General features: G+C 47.3%; 1 protein-coding gene across 1 annotated transcript in view; it reads right to left on the bottom strand.

Annotated features, from left to right (window-relative positions):
* Positions 1 to 303: 303 nt before the first annotated feature.
* DOCK6 (dedicator of cytokinesis 6) overlaps positions 304 to 26,297 on the bottom strand; it is a 142,984-nt gene continuing 116,990 nt past the window's right edge. The window contains exons 41-49 of the mRNA XM_044422291.1: positions 24,529 to 24,660; positions 23,239 to 23,253; positions 20,454 to 20,579; positions 16,971 to 17,060; positions 16,191 to 16,427; positions 15,432 to 15,575; positions 11,055 to 11,161; positions 6,243 to 6,410; positions 304 to 5,302 (exon numbers count right to left, since the gene is read on the bottom strand). Of these exons, the coding sequence (XP_044278226.1) occupies positions 5,260 to 5,302; positions 6,243 to 6,410; positions 11,055 to 11,161; positions 15,432 to 15,575; positions 16,191 to 16,427; positions 16,971 to 17,060; positions 20,454 to 20,579; positions 23,239 to 23,253; positions 24,529 to 24,660 (1,062 nt within the window). The 3' untranslated portion in view covers positions 304 to 5,259. The remainder of the gene's footprint in view (positions 5,303 to 6,242; positions 6,411 to 11,054; positions 11,162 to 15,431; positions 15,576 to 16,190; positions 16,428 to 16,970; positions 17,061 to 20,453; positions 20,580 to 23,238; positions 23,254 to 24,528; positions 24,661 to 26,297) is intronic.

Here is a 26,297-nt window from a genome sequence, read left to right as displayed (position 1 = left end):
GCAGCAAATTCCATAGTTTAACTGTATGCTGTATGAAGAAGTACTTGCTTTGATCTGTCCTAAACCTCCCACCAATCAGCTTCATAGGATGACCCTGGGTTCGAGTTTTATGGGGAGAAAAATGTCTCCCTCTCCACTTTCTCCATACCATGCATTATTTTGAACACCTCTATCATGTCTCCCCTTGCTTGCTTTTTTTCTGAGCTAAACTGTTTCAGTTGCTGTAGCTGTTTCTCATAAGTGAGTTGCTTCACCCCCACAATAATTTTTGTTGTCCTTCTCTGTACTTTTTCCAATCAAAAGTGCATTTTTTAAAGTTTATTTTTCAAATGTTGCATTAAAACATTTATGTGTCTGTGTATTTGAAACAAATATTCCAATATGCAAAGAACAGCACTTAAATGAAAAAATAGCATTTTAGTGTAAATCAATAAGTTTATGCACTGTTTTAGTTTCCCCCAACCTTGTGCCCTCCACTCCTTGTATTTCTATGCTTTCCCACCTGAAGAGTGCCTAAATACACACTTTTGTGAACTTGATTTAAATATGTTCAAGTAAGTGTCCATTCCCTGCCCATACGACAATGTCATTCACGGAGAGCTAGTATGCTCGGCTTAGTGTTAGATTTGCACTGAAGAGACTTGAGTTCTAGTTCCTGCTTTGTTATGTAGCTCCCTGAATGACTTTAGGCCAGCCACTGTCCTTCAGAGTCATGATGATGAAATGGAAGGCCATGTACATGGAAGAACCATGAAACATAAATGCAACAAATATATAAATAAAAATACCAAATAGTGAGGGTGCAGACAACTATGGGTGGTCCAATAGCCGTAACTGCCCCCAGCAGCCCTCTGTAGCCTGAACTCCAGGTAAAGATCCGTCTCCTACAGAAATTTGTCTGTGACCCTCTACAGGATACATAGGAGCCCAAAGCAGGATCTGTCTGGTCCTCTAACATTAAAATTGCCAACTGGTTTTGCTGCCACTGCACTCAACCACACAGTGATCATGTGTTGCACATCCCTGCATTAGTGTACAAGAAGTGTAACAAGATGTCAAATACAAAATGCTGCACTCCTTCAATGCATGGAAAATTATAATAAATTGTAGCTTGCACTGGAAAAGCAGCAATTGGATACTGCTGGAGGCCTGTGAGTTGGGAAGCTCCAATGATACGCTGTTCAGTGGGAGGAAGCGCTTCTTCTCAGACCACAGAAAAGCAATGTGGAAGTGCACTTCCCACATGGGTTCTTTCTCTGCAGGCAGCACCAAGTCCTTTCATCGTTCCCTGGGTGGGCCAAGTTTCAGGGTGGACCACAGATGCACTACTGAAGGAAGACTGCACAGGTGGGGGCCACCTCCTCAAAGGGGGGTGGATTATGCTCCTCTGCCTCCTCAAGTAATTACTTCCCCGGCAAATTGCCAAATTTTAATACGAACTCCTATTCTCCCTAAAAGGGCCTCACTGTAGATATACATTTCTGCCTGCGAGGCCAGGGGGCCTTGACATGGGATGCTTGCATTGCTGCCAGCAATCTCCTCTACACAGTAGCAAGGCACTGCTGCTAGTGTTTCTGCAGTGCTGTGATGGGTATAATTTGGGCATAAATCTAAGGCAGGTTGTGTGCAAACTGAAACAGACCATTCTATTCTGGGCTGCTCCAGCAGAGCCCTCCCTTCACTGTTTCTGCTAAGATAATCAGACAAGCACAAGACACTCTTTTATGCCCTTGCTGTAAACATTTCAAAGTCATGGGGTTTCTATTAAATGCTTTGGGCCAGCAATAGCAACTACGACTTTTATCTCCCAGGATCCCTTCCCTAGAGCTGAACATCTCTTCACGACCACAACAGGGCTTGTAACTACTACTCCGCCCCACAATCACTGCTGAGACTTGGCATGCATACGGCCTCACAGTATCTCCTTCCACATTCCTGCAGCTACCAAGTTCCCTTCACCTTTTCATGGATTACAGTTCCAAAAGGAGAGGCACTATGCCTACCTCCTCTTTCCCCCTGCCCCATTTCTAGGGTGAGATAGCATCTTATCAGCTTGAGATTTTCTTGGAATGAAGAGAAACATCTTGAACAGGGAGAAGAGTTAATATATAATTGTTCGAAAAATGCATACACATAGTTTTGAAAAAATGCCCACAAAAATCAATGGGAGACCAATGTGTATTTCCAAGGAAATGCACAAATGTTTATGCAAAAAGAAAAGGCTCTCTGATGCTTGGCACAAACTCCATGCATTCCTGATCATGAACTAGCCACTTGGGACAGGCCTACAGGGGCCCCTCCTTTAAAAAGAGACACAACTGACCTGAAGGCCTTCAGAGATTAGTGTCCACACTGCACATGAGCTTCAGAGAAAAGAGCTTCTCTCACTTCTGCTCTGTGCAGGTTTCTATGAGAGGCACCAGCCTCCTTTGAGATCTCATGTAAGTCTGGTCTTTTTGCCAGTCACACACACCTTCTTCCACTGCATCAGTTTGACACAATCTTGCCCAGCCCCCAGTATCTGCCCCCCACCCCTTTCCATGGGCCAGGTGGTCTGCCAACCCACCCGGCGAAGAGAGCTGCTAGAATGCCTTGTCTACAGTACAGGCCAGCTCTCCTACTCTGGGCCTCCTATTCCGCTTATCTGGCCCCCTTTTTCTGTTTCTGGGCATCTGAAACAGGCCTGCCAGATGGCACTGGGAGAGCTCTGCACAACACAACGCCTGCCCCTACTTTCCCTCTTGCCCAACTTACTGCTTCACCATCACCATCACCTCCCTTTCTTAGAATTCCTCCTCCCTTCCTCCCACCCACTGGTGGAGTGACGCCAGAGATCAGGCCCACCCACCTTTGCCATGGCAGCACTGGGGATTATGAAAAACAGGCGCTGAGCGGACTGCAGGCTGTGACAGAAGCAAAGTCAGAATCTGCATGTGGAAAATATGGATTGCTTAAATTGAGAGGGCGCACTTGCTCAAAGTTTGGAAGCATTTTTAGGGTTGACAGCTTTTGCCCATGCTTTACACTACTGTGGAGCTTTGCTTTTTTATGGTAGTTTTAACCGTTTTATATTACGTTATATCGTGTTGCTGTATGGCATGTTTTTAACATTTGCAAACGGCCCAGAGATCTTCTGCTATTAGGCGGAACAGAAATCTAACAAAGAAATAATTGCTAGGGAAAGTGGAGCTGTGGTGGCTAAGTGGAGGTGAAAGAGGAGATATGAGCATTCCAACAGAGAAGGAACAGGGACTGGGAGACAACAGCTGCACTTTCCCAAGTGCGCCCCATATGTGTTAAGAAAGATCTGCCCACGTTCTCTAGTTTTTGTTCATAGCAATGAGGATCGGAAACCTGATCTTTTCAAAAATGGAACTCAGGTTCTCACGATTCACCAGGCTCTTGGGTTAGTTTGTGTTTATCACATAAGCATGTGTAGATTCCTAGGTACTCCAAATGCAAACAAGTAAGTCTTCTCTACTACTAACTGAAAAGATGAGAACCAGTATCTTTGCATGTTTTTAAAAGCTGCATTATAAATAACAAGTTTACAACCACCTTCACTGAGAAGGCAGGCAGAAATCAAGGCTTGGCTACCCACCGAACACTTGGTCATGGCACAATGGTTGCATACAACCCATCAGGATTATCTGACCTTGTAAAAGGTAAGAAACATGGAACTCTGATCCAGAGGAGAGATGGTATGTTTTGGATCCACACAGGGGTAGCTTTGGCTGTAGGTAGGCAACTGGACCCTTTTTCCTACTGTTAGGCAGAAGCAGAAACCTTCAGTCATTGGGTAGTGATGCAAGAGAAAGTGGGAAAAGAAATAATAAAGAGCCCCCCCCTTGTCTGGTTTAGTTCAGCTTGTTTAAAGCAGAGAGTAATGTAAAACTGGACAAAGACAACAGCACTCAGCCCAAATCAAGGCAGTTCAGACAGTCTGCATGAATCCCATCCATTTTGAAGAAACAGGCAATGGGGTGGGGTGGGGGGGGGAATGTGCCCTCCCTGGAGCAACCAGCCTGCCCACCTCTACCAGTGATTCTGCTCCTGTTCTCCATCTGCAAATCATTCCCAATGAAGGAAATGGGATGCTGCAATTTCTTCCCAATACTACACTCTGCTCATGTAGAGAGGGCCTCCTGCAGGTGAAGCACGGGAGTGAAGAAAAGCCTGGATTTGACCCTTGCCTGCAGAAAGAAGCTTCTTTCCATTACTTGCCTGATGTTAAGATAAGGAAAGGAACACTCACTGCCCCCCCCCATCTTCTTAAGAGACAAATGCACACAGAACCCTCCATTCTGCACCCTTCACTGTGCTCTAGAAGGCACTACTGCAATTAAGAGTGTGTGTGAATACAGCTCTGCATTGGAAAAGGCTTGGCCGGTGGCATGTGAAATAGAAAGTCCAGGCTGCAAATATTGAGCAATCCAGAAGGCAGTTGGCAAGAAGCCATTACTTGGCAACCAGCTGCATAAAACCAAGTGCCAGGATCCCTTGGGAAGAGAGTGGAGGGAAGAAAAGAGGTGGCAGGGGTCAGAACACTGGGGGTTCAGCCCAAGCTCTAAGGAGGCAGATCAAGCTCTAAACAGAAGGACCTGATCACCCCTCAAAGCCAGGAATAGGATCTGGCTGTCCTAGGTTCCAGCCCTCTTTCTCCCAGATACCACTGCCTTCTTCCCTGAGTTAGGAGTGCCCCAGAATGTAGGCCAGTCATTCTTGTTCATGGCAAAGAGCTGGTAGCCAAAAGGGGGGGTTAAACAAAGAGCAAGGGGTAACTCAAGTTTCCACAATGACCCTAGCTGTTAAAGAGAAGAGGACACAGAATCCACAATGAGTAAGCTTCCAACTACACACAGAGCCGGTATTTCAAATCCAGCTGCTCTGAGGCCCAAGTGCACGAAGCAAATCTTCAGTTCAGCTGGGAAGAAGGTCTGAAGGAGGTCTCAAATGGAATCTTTGATCCACAACGCTGCAACTGAAAAGTTTCCTGAGGATGGAGCACAGCCCTCACCCAGGCAAAATGTGCGATCCAGACCATTCCCAGCACTTTGCCACATAGACGCTCTCCTTGCAACTGTTGGAGTGACAGACTGGCTCCATGTTCTGAAGACACTCTAGGAGGGGATTCTTCAGTCTCAGGCAAGAGCAAGCAGCATGTCTTCCAGAAGGGCTGAAACTCCAGGTGAAACTCCAGGTCAGCCGCTCATCCTTACAAAGGATTCTGATGGCCCATTTTAGAGGGGGGTACCCTTCCTAGGCTTCAATCTTTCGCAGGCTCAATCTGTTGAAGGAGTTCCTGGAAGTGAACAAAGCAAAACAGAAGTATTTATTCTCTCAAGATATCAGCAGGCCACTTTTTGGGTCTAACAACCCTTTCAAAGGAATTTATTCTTTGCTATGAAAGGGTGACAGGGAGAGTGGCAAATGTATAAATAGCTGAGGCGTAAATGCTACTGAACCAGTAAAACCATTCTACTAAAATTGCGAACTCCGCCTGCTGTGGCCACCCTCATGAGAGAGATTTTGAATGTTACCAAAAGATGCTCTGAGAGCATGGACACTATTGCAGGAGGCAGAAGGGGAGAGAAGGTAATGGGACAGGGAAAAGAGATCCCAAACAAATTTCCCCTTTCTTTATGCTGGGGGACAGATGGTCCTGCTTTGACTTCATGCCCATCTACTGCCACCCAACTATGTGACTGGGAAGGCCTACACTAATGCTCCCTCCAAACTAAAGCTGAGATACAAATTTAATGGGTGGAAGAACTAACAGAACCAGCAAACGAGGTATTTTACATAAACACCATTAAGCAGAAACTAGGGATATGGCTCCAGGTTGTAAAGGACTAGAAATGCATTTGGTAAGCGACAAGATATAAGCAACGTCTGCTGTGCTCTATGGCATGTAGCTTTCTAGACCTCTGGACACAATGCAACAGGAATAGCACATACCCTGGAGAACTGCCAAAGAAGAGCAGAATACCTTCACTTGGGGAGGAGGAACGCCCCACAGATTGTGTCCTCTCTGCACAGATGTCCCTGCAGCCCTTTCTGGGCTTCTCAGGAAGATCTCTTCCAGAGGGAATGCTGAAGATCAACAGAACCAGGAAGAGAGGTGCTTAAGAGAGACACTTGCAGGACTTTCTGTGACTGCCACTGATAATTGTCCATTTAGCCTGAAAGCCCTTTGAGTGTCTCTCTGCATGTGTGACCCCTTAATTCATGCCATAAGTCACCTGTGTGCAGAATGGGGTGCAACAGGGGTGTAGAGTTGAGGGATTTTGCGGTTGAGAAGTGGGCTCAGAGCTTCCTTTAGGCGCTGATAGTTCCTCTCCAGCTCTCGGAGAAACTCACGCTGGTCTGGTCCAATCAGTGTCTTACTTTTTCGAAGAGCATCTTCACACCTAAAAAAGTCAGAAACCAGGTTAAGACTTGAGGTAGCCCCAGTGCAGGGCTAAGGCCAGAACCCTATGCCCCAGCCTTCTGCCCTCTAGACACTGTTCCTAGCCATCATGGCCACTGACTGGGCTGCTGCAGTCCTGCATGTCTGGAGGGCACCAGCCTGAGGAAGATTCCCTAGGAAAAGTCCAATCAAACGCAATCTGCTTTACTTCTGAGTAGACATGGCTAAGAATGCACTGCAAATCAACTCTGGAACATCTTGGCCAGCAGCTTTTTAAAGCTTTCACAAACATAAGATATGGTGTCTTTGATGACACCCCACAGTTTCCATCATGCCCAGTTACAAAACTGCTCAGGAGGTGTTGGAGGAAGCACTCCTATTATCTGGCTCAGTGTTGTTGGGAGCTGGTTGCTTAAGCACCCATATTTTAACAAGCCTCTGTTCTTTAAGCTGCTGGAATTGTGGCCATATAGACTTTTACTGGTTCTGTGCTGTAGTACTGAAACTAGTTGATTTAAATATTGGTAGCTTCTTTTAGTTGCCTTGGGCCTTCCAAGTGATATAAATCTAGTCAACCAACAGAGTGTCTTGTGCCAATCTCTTTCTTTCACACACACTGTACTGAGATCTTGCAAAACCAATTCACTAGAGCCCACATGTCATAGGCAAAAGACAAAGGCATAACCCTAGTAGAGGACCAACAAGAACCAACCCCCTTGATTTTAAAAGTCATCAAAACCTCATATACAAGGTGGTCAGCAATGACTAGCCAACCTTAGCCCTCCCTTCTTGAGAAGTTCCATGTTTAAGCTGCCAATAAGTACAGAGCATCATTTGCCTAATTACCATCCTAGGCATGGCTTGTTGAGTCATCCAGATGAGTTAGTATTATTTGTTGGAGGGAAAAACTATCTAATAATGCAACAACAGGCCAGATGTTGGCTCACAACTCCCATCATCCCTGACTACCAGCCATACTGGCTGCAGCCAACAATATCTGGAGGACCACACATTCTCTGACCCTGAAATGTCAGAGAATGGTAGCTTGCTTAAGTCTATCGACTGAGTTCATGGCAGGGGCAAGATCTGAATTGGGTTCACAGCAGAGTCTTTTAGCTACACTGGCTCTCTCACTGAACTGGAATGCACACTAACCACTGCTGGGCTGCTGTTTCTGGGTGCAAGTTGAATCTCAATTCCTACAATTATGCAGGCATCCAGTTGGAATTCTTTCATATACAGATCATCCAAAATCTCGACACTAACGATCGCCCACATGGGGATTTATGCCAGTGGCACAGGAAACAGCAGCTGCAGCTGGAAGTATTATCAACGCAGAGGGGCTGCTCTACTCCCACAATACAACATCTCTTGGTCACATTTAAGGAGAGGTTTTGGGTGCCGGGCCCATGCCAGGAATGGAGCAGAGCAAGGCCAGTCTTGGGGTTTTCAGTGTTCGAGAAAAGCAGGCATGACTAACCCCACTGAAAGTAAAGTTCTGCTCTTTAAAGGGTCACAGAAGAGGCCAAACTAGACAAGAGTGTAGCTCTGTTTTTTTAAAAAAAACAATGGCTGAGGGGATTTCCGAACAGGGCTGGGACCATGGCAGGCAAAGAATTTAAGAGCACAGATACTTTTCCCCATACCTCGATCCTCTCAGAAGCCACCCCTGCCCTGTGATGTTGCTATTCCTTAGCAAAAAGCAACCAAGAAAGAACTCTTTTATGACACCCTGACAACAGCAGGTGCTTTGTTTTGTCTGTGCAATAGCAACGTGTGTCAAAGCAGGCAGTTCTGAGAGGTGTCACCTGTGAAGCTCTGAGCCACTACAGCACTCCATTCTATCCAGATCTGGGGGGTGCTGCTTGTCAGGTCCTGCCTGACAAGTGGATGGCAGAGTGATATTAGACGACAAGGAAAAGGTGGAGATGCTGAATTCCTATTTTTCCTCAGTCTTCTCCCACAAGAAAATTACAGCAAAGAGGAGGTACAAGCTGAAAGTGAGAGCTGGCAGCCCAAGACTGACAGACAAATGGTCAAGGATCTTCAACCTGGGTTAAATGAGTTCAAATCTCCAGAGCCCAATGAACTCCATCCGAGAGTCATAAAAGAGCTAGCAGAGGAACTCTCAGAACCACTGGCTATTATCTTTGAGATTCTTGGAGAAAACAGAAGACATGCCAGACAACTGGAGAAAGGCTAACATTGTCCCCATCTTCAAGAAAGGGAAGAAAGACAAACCTGGCAAGTACAAACCAGTTAATCTGACATTAATCCCTTGAAAAATTCTGCAGCAAAAATCAGTGTGTAAACACCTTGAAAAAATGCAGTGATTAATAAAAGCCAACATGGAAAATAAAATAATTCCTGCCAGACTAATGTAATCTCATCTTTTGACTGGGTTACCTCGCAAATGGACAGAGGGAACACTGTGGATGTAATCTACCTCAACTTTAGCAAAGTTTTCAACATAGTACCCCATGACATTCCAATAAGCAAATTAGCAAAAAGTGGACTAGATAGAAAAACTATTAGGTGGATCCAAAATTGGCTGCTAAATCAGATGCAAAGTGTGCTCATCAATGGCACCTTCTCAGATTGGATGGAGGTAACTAGAGGGGTGCCACAGGATTCAGTCCTGGGCCCAGTGTTCTTCAACATCTTCATTAAGGATTTGGATGAAGAAGTACAAGGAACAATAATCAAACCTGCAGATGATACAAAAACTAAGTGAAATAGCAAACACCCCAGAAGACAGAATGAAGATCCAGGGTGATCTTGATAAATTTGAATGCTGGGCTGAAAGCAACAGAATGAGATTCAATAAGGATAAGTACAAAGTCCTCCAGCTAGGAAAAAGAAACCAAATGCAGCAATACAAGATGGGGGATATGTGGCTCAACAGAATGGAAAAAGACCTTGGAGTTATGAACAACAGACTAAATATGAGCCAACAATGTGATGCAGCTGCAAAAGGGGGCAAATTCTATTTTGGGATGCATTCAGAGTAGTAGTAGTTCCTCTATACTCCTCACTAGTCAGAGCTGACCTGGAATACTGTGTTCAGTTCTGGGAACCAAGATTTAAGAAAGGTGCAGGTAAATTAGAAAGGGTCCAGTGGAGGGCAGCAAAAATGATCCAGGGTTTGGAAACACTGCCCTATGAGGAGAGACTGAGAGAACCAGGCATGTTCAGCCTTGAGAAGAGAAGATTGAGGGGGGACCTGCTATCCCTCTGTAAGTACCTCAAAGGCTGCCACAAAAAGGAAGGTCAAGATCTCTTCTTACTGATGCCAGCATGTAGGACACAGAATAATCAAGTCAAGCTGTGACAACCCAGATTCAGGCTGGACATCAGGAAAAGCTTTCTCACTGTCGGAGCAATACAACAGTGGAACCAGCTGCCTAGAGAGGTGAAATTGGACAGCCATCTGAGTGAAATAGTGTAAACTGGTGACCTGCAACAGCAGGGGTTGGACCCAATGGCCTTCCTGGCCCCTTCCAAATCTGCTGTTCTATGATTCAACCACTTTCATCTTTCTAGAAGGAGAGCACTACAAGCCAGGAGGAACAAATCTCCGCTTTAGTGATGAGGAATGTGTGGCCTTCCAGATATTGCTGGACTACCCTTTATCCCTTACTGCCATATTGCCTATGCTACCTGGGACAGAGGTGAGCTGCAGTCCCACAACAACTGGAGGGCCACATGTGCCTCAGCCCTCTGCTACTTCTTGAGATGGGCACCTTCAAATGTACCCTGCACTCTCCTCCTTCCACAGATCCAGTCAGGCTTTTGTCTTGGTTGAACTGATGGCAGACTCAGACTAACTGTACTGCAGCTGCCTGTGTAGGAAGCTTGTGCAAAAGAAGTAGCATTCATGAGTTCCTTACCAAACTAGAGGAACTCTGTCTTCCTTCCTACCTCTTGTGGTGAGAGGAAAAAGCTGCACACACAGTGAATGAATCAGAAAGAGAGGACTTTAGGAATAGTGGTCATTCTAAGTAAAGGGTGAACATGTTTATGTGACAGTATCACACATTAGGATATGTGGGGCTGCCTTTGAAAATGGTCCAAAATTCAGCTAGTCCACTATAGGATACCAAGACTTTCATCATAGTACAACAGAACTTTATCATCTGCACTGGCCTTCTATTTCTGTTCAATTCAAAATGCTGCTCATTCCACCCAAAACTTGAGATCAGGTCACTGGAAGGCTCACCTCTTCCCACACATACCTACTTGGAAATTAACTTCAGAGGCCTTTTCCAGGTTCCTCCACCAAGTGAGGTGCAACAGGTGAACACTGGAAAAGGGCTCTTCAGTAGTCGCACCTCAGCTTTGGAACACCCTCTCCAGATAGGTTCACTTGGTACCTCATCTGAGGTCCTTCCAGTGCCAAGAAGCAACAGGGGCAGGGCTAGCCCAGCTGCCTTGTACACAGAGTTTCCTCCAGGGTGAAAGCCCTTGCTCAGTGGAGTCCATCCTTGGGCCCAATGGAGAAAAGGACATCCTCTCAGCACTCTGAACAGAAAACGAACAGCATCAACAACTTTGTGGAGGACTTGGGTGGGAGGGTCATCTGGCATGCACCCCCGTCAGTTCTGCCCCTGCCGTCAGCTTCAGGGCAAATGTGCTTGAGCAGTACCTCTTTGTAAAATCCTTGAAGCAAAGCCGGAGCTTGTTGTGATGCCGATACAGCTTGGGGTCATCAGGGATCTCAGCCAAAAATACCTGCGCCACTTCCAGAGGACCCTGGAACACACAGGCCATGAGGTTGCAATGAAGGTGGTGCCTCAGTCTCAGCTCAGAGTCCAAGAGAAGAGGGAAAGCCTTCCTTCCGTGGCCTTCCCCCCTGCACACGACCTCACTTCCAAATCAGTTGCCCACTCCTGGGTGCCGTAGTGCTGCAAGACTCTTCGACATGATCCATGAGTCCTTCTCCTGCTCATTCCCTCAGTTTCATCCCAGACCGCTTATTACTCCTCCTCGAGGTGGAGTTAGACTCTTCTCTCACCCCTGCCCCCATCTGCTGTTTTCCCACAGTCCCAGCAGGTTTGCTAGCTTGACCTGAACCTTCTTTATTGCTCCCAATACATCACCAATTCCCACCATGAGTACTGGGACTGGCCTCACCAGCGCCCCCTGCTTCGCCACCCCAAAGACGACGCTGCAGACCCTGCCAGCGCTGTGGACAGGGCTGCTGCGAGGCTGGGAATGCTGTGAAGGCTGGGATGATGCTACTGCTGCTGCACCGCCATTTTCCTCCCCCTCCCCCTCCCTCCTTCCTCTTTGCTGCTGCTGGTGAGCTCCCCATGGGCCTGCCCTCACTGCTCCAACTGCCTCGACTCCCGGCGCAGGTGGCAGCTGGGCCAGGGGAAGGTGCTGGCTGTGGGGGAGGGGCTGCGGCCTATATCTCGCGGGCCATGGCCTAGGGCCAGCGGCCGAAGGGCATTGAGCTGTTTGGGACTGTTTAGGGCTGGTGGGGCTGGGCCAGGGACTCTGCTCTTTTGTCACGGGGGGGGGGGGGGTGTCTGGGGATTTTAAGTTTAATGCATTTTAATCTTACTGTATACAATGACTGAGCTGTATTTTATTGTTATTGCTAGGTTTTAATAAGTTATGGGTGTGACTGGGGAGTGCATGGGTGCCACCACTGGGGAGGAAAAGGGCAGGGAAAGAAATGGCGGTGGTGGGGTCTAACAAGTTAGCTAAGAAGAAGGAGGGACAGATATTTAGCATCTGTCCCCTCTTCTGGTTATTCCCCCAACTGGAGGGTTCCAGGTAGTTTTATCAACTGCCCCTCAGGCCTGACGGTGCTGTTGTTGAACGCCAGGTTGGTCCATAATAAAACATTCCTCATCCACGATTTAATCGTGGATGAGTGGGCTGACCTCGAGTGCATTACGGAGACCTGGGCAGGAAAAGGGAGGGATGTCTCCCTTAGTCAACTGTGTCCACCCGGGTACCTGATCCAGCACCATCCATGCCCTGAGGGGGGTGAGTCACCCTAATTCATCAAGTTTCAATTTCCCTCACTGGGCTTTGAGACTGGGTCTAGAGTGTTTGTACCTGGCATTGGGTAATCGAGACAGATTAGGGATTCTGCTAGTGTACTGTGCACCCTTCTGCTCATCAGAGTCCCTACCTGAGCTGACGGAGATCGTCTCGGACCTGGTGTTGAGGATCCCCAGGATGTTGGTTCTGGGGGACTTCATTCTCCATGCCGAGGCTGTTTCTGACTGGGGCAGCTCAGGACTTCATGGCTTCCATGACAGCCATGGGGCTGTCTCAACATGTCACCAGTCCAACCCATGACAGAGGTCATACTCTGGACCTGGTTTTTTCGTCAGGGTAGGAAGATGGTGATCTTGAAGTGAGGTTTGAGCTCGGAGCTAACCTTCCTATTAAGATGGTTTGCACCCGGAGCCATATGGATCCTGATGGATTCCTGAGGGCTCTGGGGGATTTTCCAGTTGATAAAGCTGCCACTCCTATTGATGCTCTGGTCGATTTGTGGAATGGGGAAATGACCAGGGCAATCAACACGATCACTCCTAAGCATCCTCTCCCACCAAGCAGAGCCCGCTCATCACCATGGTATGCACCTGAGTTACGGGCAATGAAGCAGGCTGAGACACGATTCGAGTGCAGGTGGAGGAAATCACAGGATGAATCTAACCGAACACATATACAGTATGTGCTCATTAGCAAGCCTATGCTGTGGTGGTAAGGGCGGTGAAGAAGAAATTCTTCTCCACTTCCATTGCCTCCTCACAATGCCATCCAGCGGAGCTTTTTCAAGTGGTGCATGGCCTGATACACTCTGGCCCTAATAAAGATCCGGTGGTACCATCAAGAGCCTGCTGTGATGATTTTGCCCAGCATTTTAAGGAGAAAATGGCTCAGATTTGTCACGAGCTGTATTTGACAGTTGATACAGTTCCATTACAGGAAGTCTCCAGAGCCCCATCTGGGCCATCACTGTTGGATGAGTTCCAGCTGCTGCGGCCTGATGATGTGGACCAGGTGCTTGGACTAGTATGCCCTACCACCTGCTTGCTCAACCCTTACCCTTCCTGGCTACTTACCAAAGCCAAACATGGAAATGGTACCTGGGTCCAGGAGGTTATTAACGCTTCTCTGAGGGAGGGCCAGATTCCTGCCCCTTTGAAGGAGGAGGTGATCAAGCCCATCCTGAGGAAGGTGTCCTTGGACCCAGAGGTGGCCACCAATTATAGACTAGTGGACAACATTCCGTTCCTGGGCAAGGTGTTGGAGTGGGTGGTGGCGGGACAACTCCAGGGACTCTTGGATGAAACTGATTATCTGGACCCATTTCAGTCCAGTTTCAGACCCAGGTACTAAATCTACCTTGGTTGCCCTGTATGATGACCTGTGCAGGGAGAGGGACAGGGGGATTGCATCCCTGTTGGTTCTCCTGGACCTCTCGGTGGCTTTTGATACCATCGACCATGGTATCCTTCTGGATAGGCTGGCCACACTGGGAGTAGGAGGCACTGCGTGGCAGTGGTTCCGCTCTTATTTGGCTGGCCAATTCCAGAAGGTGATGCTGGGGGACTATGGCTCTGTGCCATGGCAACTTCACCATGGAGTACCATTTTGTCCCCTTTGCTATTTAACATCTACATGAAACTACTGGGAGAGGTCATCAGGAGGTTTGGGCTGAGGAGTCACCAGTACACGGATGACACCCAGCTCTACCTCTATCTTACAACTAATCCAGGTGAGGCAGTGGCTGTCCTGAACCAGTGCCTGGCTGAGGTAATGGGCTGGATGAGGGTCAATAAACTGAAACTCAATCCAGAGAAGACAGAGGTCCTTTTGGTAGGTGGTTCAGGTTTTCAGGTAAGTGATTTTGGCCCAGTCCTGGATGGGGTTGCACTCCCTCTAAAGGACAGGGTCCGCAGATTGGGAGTGCCCCTCGACCCAGAGCCATCCCTGGAAGCCCAGGTGGCGGCGTTGGCGAGAAATGCTTTCCTACGGCTTTGGCTGATCCACCAGCTGTGCCCTTACCTGGACAAACACTGCCTAGCAACAGTGATTCATGCGCTGGTAACCTCCCGGTTGGATTACTGTGATGCGCTCTATGTGGGGCTGCCTTTGAAGACGGCCTGGATACTTCAGCTGCCAGGTTGCTGACAGGGACTGGTCATTATTCTCATATAACGCCGGTCCTCCACCACTGGCTTCCATTTGAAGTCTGGGCCCAATTCAAGGTGCTGGTTTTAACTAGAAAGCCCTGAACAGCTTGGGACAAGGATCCCTGAAGGAGCACCTCTTCCCGTACATGCCCTCACGCCCCTTAAGATCTGTGAGGCTTTGCTCCAGGAGCCCTCTTTAAAGTAGATAAAGAGAACAACTACCCAGAGCAGCGCTTTCTCTGCGGTGGCGCTTGGTGTCGAGTTTATATTCTTTTCAGTGCCAGGTTGAAACCTTTGTTATTTTAAAAATTAATATTTGTAACGTTAACAGTTGCTTTTTGTTTTTACATAATTTTATGGAATTTGGATTGTTTTATTGTTTTTAATTGTACATTTGTGAGCCGTCCCGAGATACCGAGGCATGTGGTGACAGCATATAAAAGCTTTGAATAAATAAATGGCTTGAGACCAGGATACCTAAAGGAGCATCTCTTTCCCTACATGCCCATTAAGATCTGCAGCAGAGGCCCTGCTCCAGGAAACCTCCTTGAAGGAAGTTAGGAGAGAATATACTTGGAGGAAGGTCTTCTCTGTGGTGGTGCCCTGGCTATGGAATGCATTCCCCAGAGAGGTCTACCTGGCGCTGACATTACATGCTTTTCGGTGCCAGGTCAAGATCTTTTTATTTTCCCGTAATTTCAATGTTTAAATATTTTAACTATGTTTTATGCTCAGTTGTGGATTATTATGGATTATTTGGGTTTATAGGTATTTATTGGATGTTGATTTGTAAGCTGTCCAGAGATGTGCAATGTAATATAGAAGGGATAAAAATACCCTAATAAATAAATAAATCATACTTGGTTGACTATTGTGCCTACACATCCCTGTAGCACCATCTGCAACATCTTGGCATCAGCTGGATCTTGGTGAGTGGCAAAGGCCAGCTCTTGGGTCTTCTTCTGCATGTCCTCAATAGCTACTTCAATGGGTGTAAGAATAATCTGGGGACACAAAACAAAAAAATGGAAACAGAAGCAGAAGGCCAGGATATTTCCTGTGTTGTGTCCAGGGGTGTGCACATACTTGGTACACATTAAGCAACTATCAAGAGCAATTACAGTCTCAATCCAAATTACAGTCTCAATCCAAAATAACAGAAGTTAAATTCTGTGAACTGCATTGAGTCCATTTGTATGGCCTCCCCAGTGTTTATCCAGCAATGTGCACTATTCTGCATAATTTATTCAAAGTAGTAAACATTTTGCATATATGGTGCACAATATATGGAAAAAGAATTATTGCATAAGCTTTGCAGAACACTGAATCCCCCTCCCCCGCATTGAAGCAATGGAAATGGTTCTGAGCTGCTTCTCTGTCCTTGAGAGCTCAGCATGCATTCCTCACAAACTTTCAAGCGTACTGCTACAGCCACCAGGGCTAGAGAGGTGCTCAAAGATCAAAACCAGAAAGTGGCGACTCTTAGAAAGCTGAGCTTTATATTACACACCAAATTCAATGCCCCCTTGATTCCCCAGAATGGCAGTAGATCGAGCTCTGTGCATAACCCACTCCTTGTTGCTCCCCTCAGCACTCCCCTCACGCACACCCCAAATCACCTCCTCCTTATGGATGACGTTGATCCGAGTTTTAACATAGGGGAAGGCGTGGGAGGTGGTAAGCAGTGTCTTGCGCTTGAACTGCTCGTGCAGGTCTCCATGTGCTCGTCCATCCAGCGTGAATGGTGTACAAAACATGAACGTGCGCAGATTGTAGTTCTTGTCAAAGTATGTGATACGATCCTTCAGCTCATATGTGTCAAAGAATGGTTCTACGTAAGTCAACTGGATGTAGGCCTACGGCAGAAAAGACCACCCGAGGAAGGTTGTCAGGGAAGGAAAGGGCAGCATCGCCCTCTGTGCCACTAAGCATCTTTTTGCCATGAACTGCCAAGACACTGGGACCAAATGAGAGCAAGCAATTCTAGCCAAACCTGGATTAAGACAGGCTCTGACCCATGTTCAGTCATGGGCCAAGGAGAAAACCGGCCCACTGGCCCGACCCTTGCTACTTCTTGGTGTATCCTGCAATGTCAGTCTCCTACAGACAAGCTCAGGGTCTGGCAGTGACAGGGGCATGTCATCCCTGCTGCAGTACATGGGGCATGGGAGAAGGAAGGTGGCCAGTCACCTCTTACCACACATGCCATGGGGCACTTGTCTGGGAAGTGTCTCTGATATGAGCACATTAACTCTTCCCTGCTGAACAAGCGAGACAGTTATAGGTCACCAGGGAAAGACGTTCTTTCTTTGGATATTCCATACCAACCAGAATCAGAATGGAGCCAAGAGTGTCTTGGATATGCCTGATCTTCTAATGCAATGCACAGCAGAAACTACCTTGTTGGGATCCAGCTTGACCTTGTCCACAGGGTTGGAGCCTTTGATGATTTCTACCATTTCATGGCCAAAACGCTCAGCGTAAAACTCCTGCAAGGCAAAGGGAGACCAGAAAGTTCTTTAGAGCTAGGAAACAAGGACAGAGACCACTTTGGGTGTCTTCAGTCGCCAGAGCCAAGGAGTTTTCATGGAGGGAGGGTTATTCTGTGATTCTCAAGGCTTAACTGGATGCCACTTGTGTTTATGAAATGTGTACTCATCAGCTTAGCTTTGAGGCAGAGGCTCATGTATTAAAATGGGCATACTGGTAAGGAAAGCAAAAGCTGCTCTCTCTGCCACTCGATGTTTTTAACTAACCTCCCCCAGGCCCAGCTCAGACATGAGAAGTGAAACAAGATGAAGGAAAATGGGTCCACTGGTTAATTTCCCACTAGTCTATTTCCCTCGCCCTATAGCTCAGGTGTTGTAACCCTTAAAGCATCTGGTTTACAGCAAGTAAGGAGGGAAGGATATGGCTTCTGCTTTCCTCCCAAGCTTCCCACATTTACTTTGTAAAAAGAAAGGAGGCCCCTCCCCTGCCACTCCACAGCTGAATGGGCAAGCAGGTTTCAGTAATACGCATCCAGTAGCCCTGGCCCCCAGAATAAACAATGGGCACAGTAACTGGGAGCCATGCAGACAGGGGCCACAGAGTGGAGCCACAGCCCCCTCCTCTCTACTGTCATCTTGCTTGTGCTTGGACTGCAGTGCACAAGACCTGTGCCAGGAGCCACCAAGGCCAGGGTTAGGGAGATGGTACCGTTCTGGACATGGCAAACTGGGAAGCGGGTAGCTCCAGTCTGGAAAGGGATTCCAACTGGCAGCCTCAATGTGGGCCGCTACTGCCACCTGGTTAAACAGCCAGCAACACAGGGCAGCATTGGGAGGCATCTGCATGTGCTGCTGGGAGAGTTTTCTGGCCAGAAACAGGCAGTGGTGGGAAACAGCATGGTTCGTGTAACGGAGTCTTCCCTCCTTCAATACTGCTTTGGCCATGCTAACTACTGCACCTTTCTCAGCAAGACAAGCAGAAAAGATGCAGGTTAAATGCTTAGAAACAGAGAGAACAGACATTAGCACAACCGCCTGGTCCCCACCATGCAGTTAAGCATGAGGAAACTCTAACAAGGAATATGTACTATGCCCAAATGTACTGAACTGAGCTCAATTCAAATGAATTCCAGAGTCCAATTGAACTCTCCCCATTTCCTTCACCTGCATCTTGTTTTGCCCACTGGAGGGTCAAATTTTAGATGATGACATCCACTGGACCAGGACCAATGTTTTTAATTTTGTAAAAGCACCACTTGCATTGATGATGTTATCTAAATAATAAATAGGATTTAATTTGTAGGTAGATCAACTGAACTGGCCAGCACACAACTGCGTAATGTACAGTGGATACGTGTGCTTGAAAAACAGAGGTGGCAGGCACTTCTAAGCACACCTATGTCAGATGTACAAGTAATACGGGCAGCCATTAACCACACAATGATGGACATTGACCGGATTCACACATGACAGCCCATCATACACTGTTACACACAATGGGTTGTTGCGCCTGCAGGATAGCTTGTTTGAGGGTTACAAGCCATCCTGGCAACCCCTGAGTTCTTCTAGAGTTGCATCTACAATGAGTTCTCTGTGGTCCAAACCTGAGCAACTGGCCCTATTGTGGGTACCTGAAATTGGACAGTGAGCCACCTGGCAAGAACAGTAAACCCCCCTTGCTGTTCCCAAACCTGCCCAGGGACCTGCCAATGCCAATCACCACACAAGTGCGCGAGTAGCATCTGTGGGTGGCTGATATTAGCTTGCTTCTCTACTTATTGTGATTGTGCACCACTTTTGGTTCACTGTGGCTTTTTGGATCTTTACCCCTTATTCTCCTGAAGATCATGAAGTCCAGCATGACAGCCACTTTCAACCTCCCCACTGACAGCCTTTTCAAAGTGTGCAAGCCTACTATGTTCCCATCCACCTAGCCTCTTTGTTAGAAACACAGAAACAGAGTGAGTCAGAAGGGGTCTCCCAGGCCATCTAGTTTGATTCCCGGGTCCAGCTGGCTCTGCTCATGACATGCCCACCATGTGCATGCCTAGCCTATCCTTGAACACCCTCACGATGGGGCTTCAACCACATCCTGTGGAAGCCCATTCCATTCCCTCGGGGTCCTAACTGTCAGAAGTGCTTCCTGGCATCTAAATGGAACCCTGGTTCGCTGATTTTTGCTCCATTGGTACATATCCTGCCCTCCTCTGCAGGGGAAAACAGGTCTCTGTCCATCTCTGTGTGGCACTCTCTCACATACCTATATGCCACCAACAGATGCCCCTGGAGTCCCCTCTTCTCCAGGCTGAAAAGTCCCAGCTCCTTCAGTTTCACCTCATATAGCTTCCCCCACAATCTGGCCACCATCTTTGTGGCCCTATGCTGCACCGATTCTAACCTGGCTGTATCTTTCCTGTAGCGTGAAGCCCAGAAATGAATACAATTCTCCAGTTGTGGGCTCACCAGAGTCACATAGAGTAGTAGATCTAGAAGCCATGCTTCTGGGTATGCAACCAGTAGTGGCATTTGCCCTCTTGACTGCCGTGTCACACTGCTGACTCATGTCTAGCCTACAGTCGACCAGTACCCCAAGATCCCTTTCACAAGTGCTGCTCTCCAGCCACTTGTCCCCCATCCTGTACCTGTGACACCCATTCCTATGCCCCAAGTGCAAGACCTTGCACTTATTCACATTGAACGCCATCCATTTGTCCCCTGCCCACTTCCATAGTCTGTCCAGATCCTTCTGGATCCAGAGTACCTGCTCATCAGTGTGGCCACTGCCCCAATTTTAGCATTGTCTGCAAATTTGATCAGCAGGCTGGTCACCCCCTCTTCCAGGTCATTGATGAAAAGATTGAACAAGATAGGTCCCAGGACAGAGCTCTGGGGGACTCCGCTCGTCACTGGCTGCCATCCCGATGATTCTCCACTAATAGTTACCCTCTGCTTTCGGTCCATCAGCCATGCCCTAATCCATCGGACAATGCATTGGTCTATCCCAAAACTCCTCAATTTCTCAACCAGGACATCATGGGGCACTTTGTCAAAGGCCTTGATGAAATCCAGGTAAACCACATCCACTGCATCCCCTCTATCTGGCCACCTTGAAACCCTGTCATAGTATTCCACATGGTTTGTTTGGCAGGACCTGTTTTTGCAGAAACCGTGTTACATGGCCAGCAACCTCCCTTCCCTATCTAGGGTTACTAGATCTCTCACTATTCTGAGCCGTTCCATTGTCTTTCCCAAAATGGACATAAGGCTAACCAGATGTTGGCTTGCCCCTCTTCCATATGCCTTCTCCATAGTGCTGGGGTACATCCTCTCCACGCTCACTGTGTGATTACTTGATCAATACCTCTTTCAAGGGCACTCAAGGATACTTCTTACCTCAAGTCGATGAGAGATTTCAGCTAATTTGGTGATGGAGGGTTCCTTGTAAACAAACTCTTGCTCATCCAGGTCCCCAAACTTGCTGCCATAAAAACCAACCCGGAAATATGTTCCAAACATTCTCTAAGTGACCTAAGTGGATGGGAGAATTACCATGTGAAGACTCAGGCTGGTAATTTGAATGCTGGCTATAAAATCCTCCTTACCAAACCACCCACTCACCCTCCTCCTAGCTCTTCTCTCCCTCCCTTGGATTTTCTGTACTCAGGTATCATCTTGCAAGTAAATCTGGTGCTTGAATGCTATGAGGCCACATTATTGTTCATATTTTTATTAGGTCCACGAAGAACTGCTTCAGTGACCACTGGGTTTTGACAGTCCTTTAGAACTTCACTTAGAAATAACAGGCAAGCTCTTTACCTGTGCCCCCATCTGAAAGTAGCCCAAAACAGTTGGCACAATCAGGGCCTACAGTTCTAGGACCTCCCCTGAAGCTTCCTCCCCTAACATTTTACAGTGCCATCTTAATGAATACAAAATAGATTGCCTGCAATAGTAACATTTCAAGAGACATGCTTCAACTTACCAAATTGGGTCGGGATCAAGAGCAGATGGCAGAATTGAGAAGTTGAAGGGGAGCAAAATAAGAAAGAGACATTAGGAAAAGTACAGCAACTACTGGAGCACAGTCACTGCCAACAGAGAGAAGGGCTGATGGCAGAAAGACCATCTCAATGTTTTATTCTTCAGAGTCCTAGATACCATTGAGGCCACCTCTTATCCTGTAGAAATCACGGTATCCTCTAAGGCTGTGCAAAATGAACCTCCAGAGACCTCTGGATGGTTCTGTAGAGTGACTGCTGTGTTCTGTACACTTGTCATTTTCCAGTCTCAACAGACTCTCTCTAGATCCAGAGCATTTCAAGCAGTATCTAGGGAAGCCAGCACCTGTTCTAGCTGTAGCAGATGCTTATACAAGTGCCATGGAGAACACCTACTGTATCACTAGTGATGAACACTACATGGTGCTCCTCTCTCGGTGTCTGCACACACACAAGCACACATGAGATCCCTAAAGCAGTTTTACTGACTCCTGGGCAACTGGAAGAAGAGGTGAAACAGCAAATACTTTTCCCTCTGCGCTAATAAGCCCTGAAGTTTATCTTTTACATTTGCATCATTAGCAAGGCACCACTACTGCACCAGGGCTAGCACCACAGTAATTGTAAGAGAGAGCCTGCATACAGCCCCAAACTTGATCAAGCTGCTCCCTCAACAGCATCAATTGCAGCCCAGAAACTCATTTAGTGAATGCTTTACGTTTATGGAGCACTGTTCCACTGAAAATTCCTCAGAGCCTGTGGCTGTATATCCTTGTGGTGACTGGGCTGGCACACTTAAATCTATTATTATTTCTGTAGTCTAAGAAAAACCTCTTAATCAAGGGAAACATATAATTTCTTATAAATCTTCCAAACAGGTCCTAAGGAGTACCCCAATTCTGCTTCATTCAAGCAAGTCTGAAAGGGTAGACATTAAATAACTGATTCTTTGCATGTCTCCAAGGCATATGGCTGTTAAGCAGGAGCTGGCCCAAGGGCCCCAGGCATTCGCCTGCCTGCTTTCATGCAGCACAGCATGCCAAAGAACCCCACCGAATTAGAACTGAGCCCAGCTGCTTGGGATTGCCTTAGACTGGAATGGGGTACCTCATGCCCCCTCTGGCACAGCAGACTGTGCAAGCTATTTCTAAAGCCAAGCAAAGACAGGGGAGGAGCCCCCTCCTGAATGGGAAGCCTGGCCACTTCCATCCTGCTGAGAATCTGCGCTTCAGGAAACTGCCATGCAGACACTATTCAAGCACCAAGAACCATCCCTGACCACCCCTCCCATCTGGCCTACGGTTTCTGAAAATACTGCGCAAGCTCTGTCAACTACGGGAAAAGATGCAATGTGGCAACTGTGCCAAGCAAGTTGCCAGGCCCAAGACAACACCAAGCAGAGTCTCAATCGAGTTGGAAAAAGTACGGAGAAGGACAACAATTACCGGGGGTCTGGAGTGGCTCCTAAGAGGAGTTGCTATAACAACTGGGACTGTTCAGCTCAGAAAAAAGGCGAGCAAGAGGAGACATGATAGAGGTGTTCAAAATTATGCAAGGTGTGAAGAAAGTGGAGCAGGAGACATTTTCTCCCCCTCCCATAGCTTGGGGTCATCCCATGAAGCTGATTGGTGGGAAGTTTAGGACAGATTAAAGCAAGTGCTTCCTCACACAGCATGCAGTTAGATGATGGAATGTCTGCCACAAATCTAGACCATGCTGGACTATGGGAACCTTTGGTCTGATCCTGCATGGCTTTTCTTATGTTCAAATGTATGAACTGGAAAGGGTTCCAGAAGCACAGCAGAGCCAAGAGGGCTGTCAGTGTCTTTGCAGAGCTTGTAAGTCTATTCCTCAGGGACCCCCAGTGTGACCTTGCCACTCAGCAAAGTGCCTTTCCTTGATGCTAATCCCCCATCCTGCTCCTCCTTCTATCTTAATGGCAAAATTGCATCCACTGACAGCAGCCTGCATTGTGTTGCAAGGGAGGGCCACCCCATCTCCTGGCCTTTTGCCAGCACGTACTCCTAATTTGTACAAACATATCTGCATTGAAACGGCCAGCTGGAGGAGCAGCTTTGTGATAAGGGCACAGAGGTAGCATGGTGATTACTGAGAACTGAGGCAGCATGCACACTCATACCAACACTGACAAAGAAGAAGCAAGACATGTTGTAGCCTACCTCCCAGCCAGAGGCCTGAGTGACAGGATGGAGAGGATGGGGGGACAGAGAAAACAGGAAGAAGGTAGTTAATTTCTTTGACACTCAGCACTTGTCTGCCACATGCTGATCATTGGCTAGGCAAAAGCATAGCCATGAATGGCCATAGCTTGATCTGAACAATGTTTATTCTCTAAGAGTAGGGAGTTTTCTGCAATACCAACTCCTTCCCTTGCCACTGGAGCACTTAAGAAACAGGAAAAAGTTGGCCATCTCTTCATGACTGACATACTGAGGAGTCAACAAGAAGGAAGGCCTTTCAAGTGTCATCCAAGCTCACCTGCAAGACTTGCCCTGGGGACTAACATACTCTGGACCAAGATGAGACCCTGAAAGTTCACCCCATGCCCTTAGCCCAGAAAAAGAGACACATGGTTAAAGATGTTACCTGCAATTACCAGGGCTCCTAACTGCACTTTCTACCCTCTTCCGGGAAGATCCAGTCTGTGGCTGCTTGAAGCAGAGCAAAGTGAAAACTATAGGAATTAGTGGAGCTCCCTTTTGAGCTCCGATGTTAAGAGACTCAGAAGTTCAGACTCTGAAGCCTTGCCTAGCCTAAGAAGCATTAAGCCATTAAATCTGAAGCCATTAAAGCAGGACCAAATCCTAGAATGTTGAGTTCTCAGCTGCCCTTTACTGAATTCATGCTGCCTACTCCCTTGACTGAGCAGGGGTCCAGCTCAGCAAATAGGGAGCATCTGGCAGCTTTTCTAATGCTGTCAAATGATCCGAGAGTAATGTATGAATTCCTAGTCCAGCTTCCCACAACCTGGCACCATTCAGATGTGTTGGACTGCAACTCCCAGCATTCCCAAGATAGCATGGGTGATGGTTATGCTCTCTGGGAATGCTGGGATTGCAGTCTAACACACCTGGAGGAAAGTTGTCCTAGCCCAACTTGTCTATGCCAAAGCGTAACTGTAATCACAAATCAACCAAATTGATTACAATTACCAGAGTTCAGAGCAGGTGTGAGAAAGGAACTCTATGAGAGGGCATGTCTAGTTCCAAACTTCTACGAGTGAACAGTTTCTAGTTCCAACAGCTCCTAATGGGGGTTATTTAGTTTCCCATCTCCATTTGTGGCAGTTTTCACTTCTTTGGGTCCACTTGTATATACTTTTCTGAGATGGGTAGTGAAATGGGACAAGAAAGTGGCTGGGAAAACATCCAAGAAGAGGATATTGGCTTCTCCTTCTGCCTGCTTTCCCAAATGTGGCCCTGCAACAAACCCCTGGAAGGTATTCTTACCTGGTTGATTATCTTGCTGAAGGCATCTTGCAGTTTGCCATGCAGTGCTGCCAACTTTTTGAAGTCCCGGTTGGCTTCATGGATGGGGATGAGGATCTTGTAGACCTCATTGACTGCTTCGTAAAGCCCACCCTGAGGAGAGTCAGAACATGGAACAGGAATCCAGAGGGCAAAGAATGACATTTAAGGAGCAAGGCAGGTGGAACAGCAGGTGAGGAAACTATGGGACAGGTATGCACAAATGTGCACAGGTATGTCAAAGCTGAGGCCTGAAATAGGTAGACGGTTCAAAGGATATCAAGCAGGGAAACAGCCTATGAGGAACTCAGGGTGTAGCCAAATTATGAGTCATCCAACTCAGGAAGAAGCTCAGATCAGCTCCTCCACAGGATCAGGAGAAACTTGATGTGATGCCTGGAAACACCTGATTCCCAAAGAGCTGGAATCAGCTGAGCTCTTCTCAGCCCCCAGAAGGACATCTCAGGCCAGCTGCCCCAGTGGGCAGGATATCTGAGTCCTCCTGCCAGAGCACAGGGTGGCACACTTGCTTGTGAGCCACATGGAAGAGTCAGAAGCTCCAACCAACGCAGACCAGAGCTCTTTGCAGATGGACAATGCTTCCATTCTTTCCAAATAGGCCTCAACATCCCTGTGTGAGCAACATGGAATAGAAGGGAAGCAGAAAGCAGGAACTGAGGCCAGGACTAATGGCTAAGGATGCTGCTCTGCTGAAGATCAGCAGTCATTCTCTCCCCAGGGATAAAACGTTACCATGATTGGAAGAGATATCCTGAAGGATAAGTTTGTTTGGGTCCAAGTGGAAAGATGCACCTAATTATTTCCTGGGTGGATGGAATGCCACACAAACTACTGCTCATCTGGAATGAATTATGCAAATTCATATTGCTCTATGCAAAATACTATGTACAATTACCACCAACTGAAGCTTTGTGCACCCAGATTATTGGTCTACTTTTTGTGTTTGTTTTACAGCAAGTTTGTAAAAAGGTCTGGTACAAAGCTGTGTATATTTAAACTTCAGTGAAACCAAGTGAGACTGAGAAGCCTGGGTCAAAGAGTGTTTGATCTGAACATATTGTTCAGAAATAGAACGAGCATCATTCCTAAAGCCAAGGTGCTTTTTCTTGAAGGAAAAACACCCAGGTGAACAATGGTGCTTTTGTTGCACTTCAACCCAAAAGTCTGGAAATAATTTAGGTGCAAACAAAGATTGCAGCAAAGATCACTGGATTTTACAGAAAATAGTTATGGCAGGGTACAGGAAGAAGGCTAGCTGCAAATGGGTGTGGTGGGAAACACAGAAACAATGCCTCTTCTCTGATCATTTAGAAAAAACAATCACACCATTCCAGCTTCTCAGCTATTAGCTAGCGTCCTTCTCTTCCTTGTATAAAAGGAAGCAGAAAGCTGAGCATAGCATACCATTTGGGCATAGCAAGCTGTGTTCTGAGGCACGTCTGGTCAAGCTGTTCCCTGTAGCAGAGATAGGGGAGAGGTTTCAGGTGGGGAGATGATGCTGGGGCTGTGGCTACACCCACTTATGTCATACCCTCCTTTTATCTTTCTTTGTTCTGAGAGTGGTGCAGAATTACATGCCTCTTCCAGCACCAAGGAAGAGATACAGCTGCTGCTGGGAAAAGCAACTGCTTAAATTCCTACGCGGGTGGTGCACAGCATGTGAAGAGGCTTGGTCAGGACTGGAATAGCAGCTGCTCTTCCAGTTGCCAGCTGAGACCATCACATCCTTG

This window comes from Varanus komodoensis, unplaced genomic scaffold, assembly GCF_004798865.1.
Source record: "Varanus komodoensis strain SLA01 unplaced genomic scaffold, ASM479886v1 scaffold124, whole genome shotgun sequence".
Classification (NCBI taxonomy): Eukaryota; Metazoa; Chordata; class Lepidosauria; order Squamata; family Varanidae; genus Varanus; species Varanus komodoensis.
The sequence above is the reverse complement of the archived record's forward strand: the minus strand, read 5'-3'. Positions and strand labels throughout refer to the sequence as shown.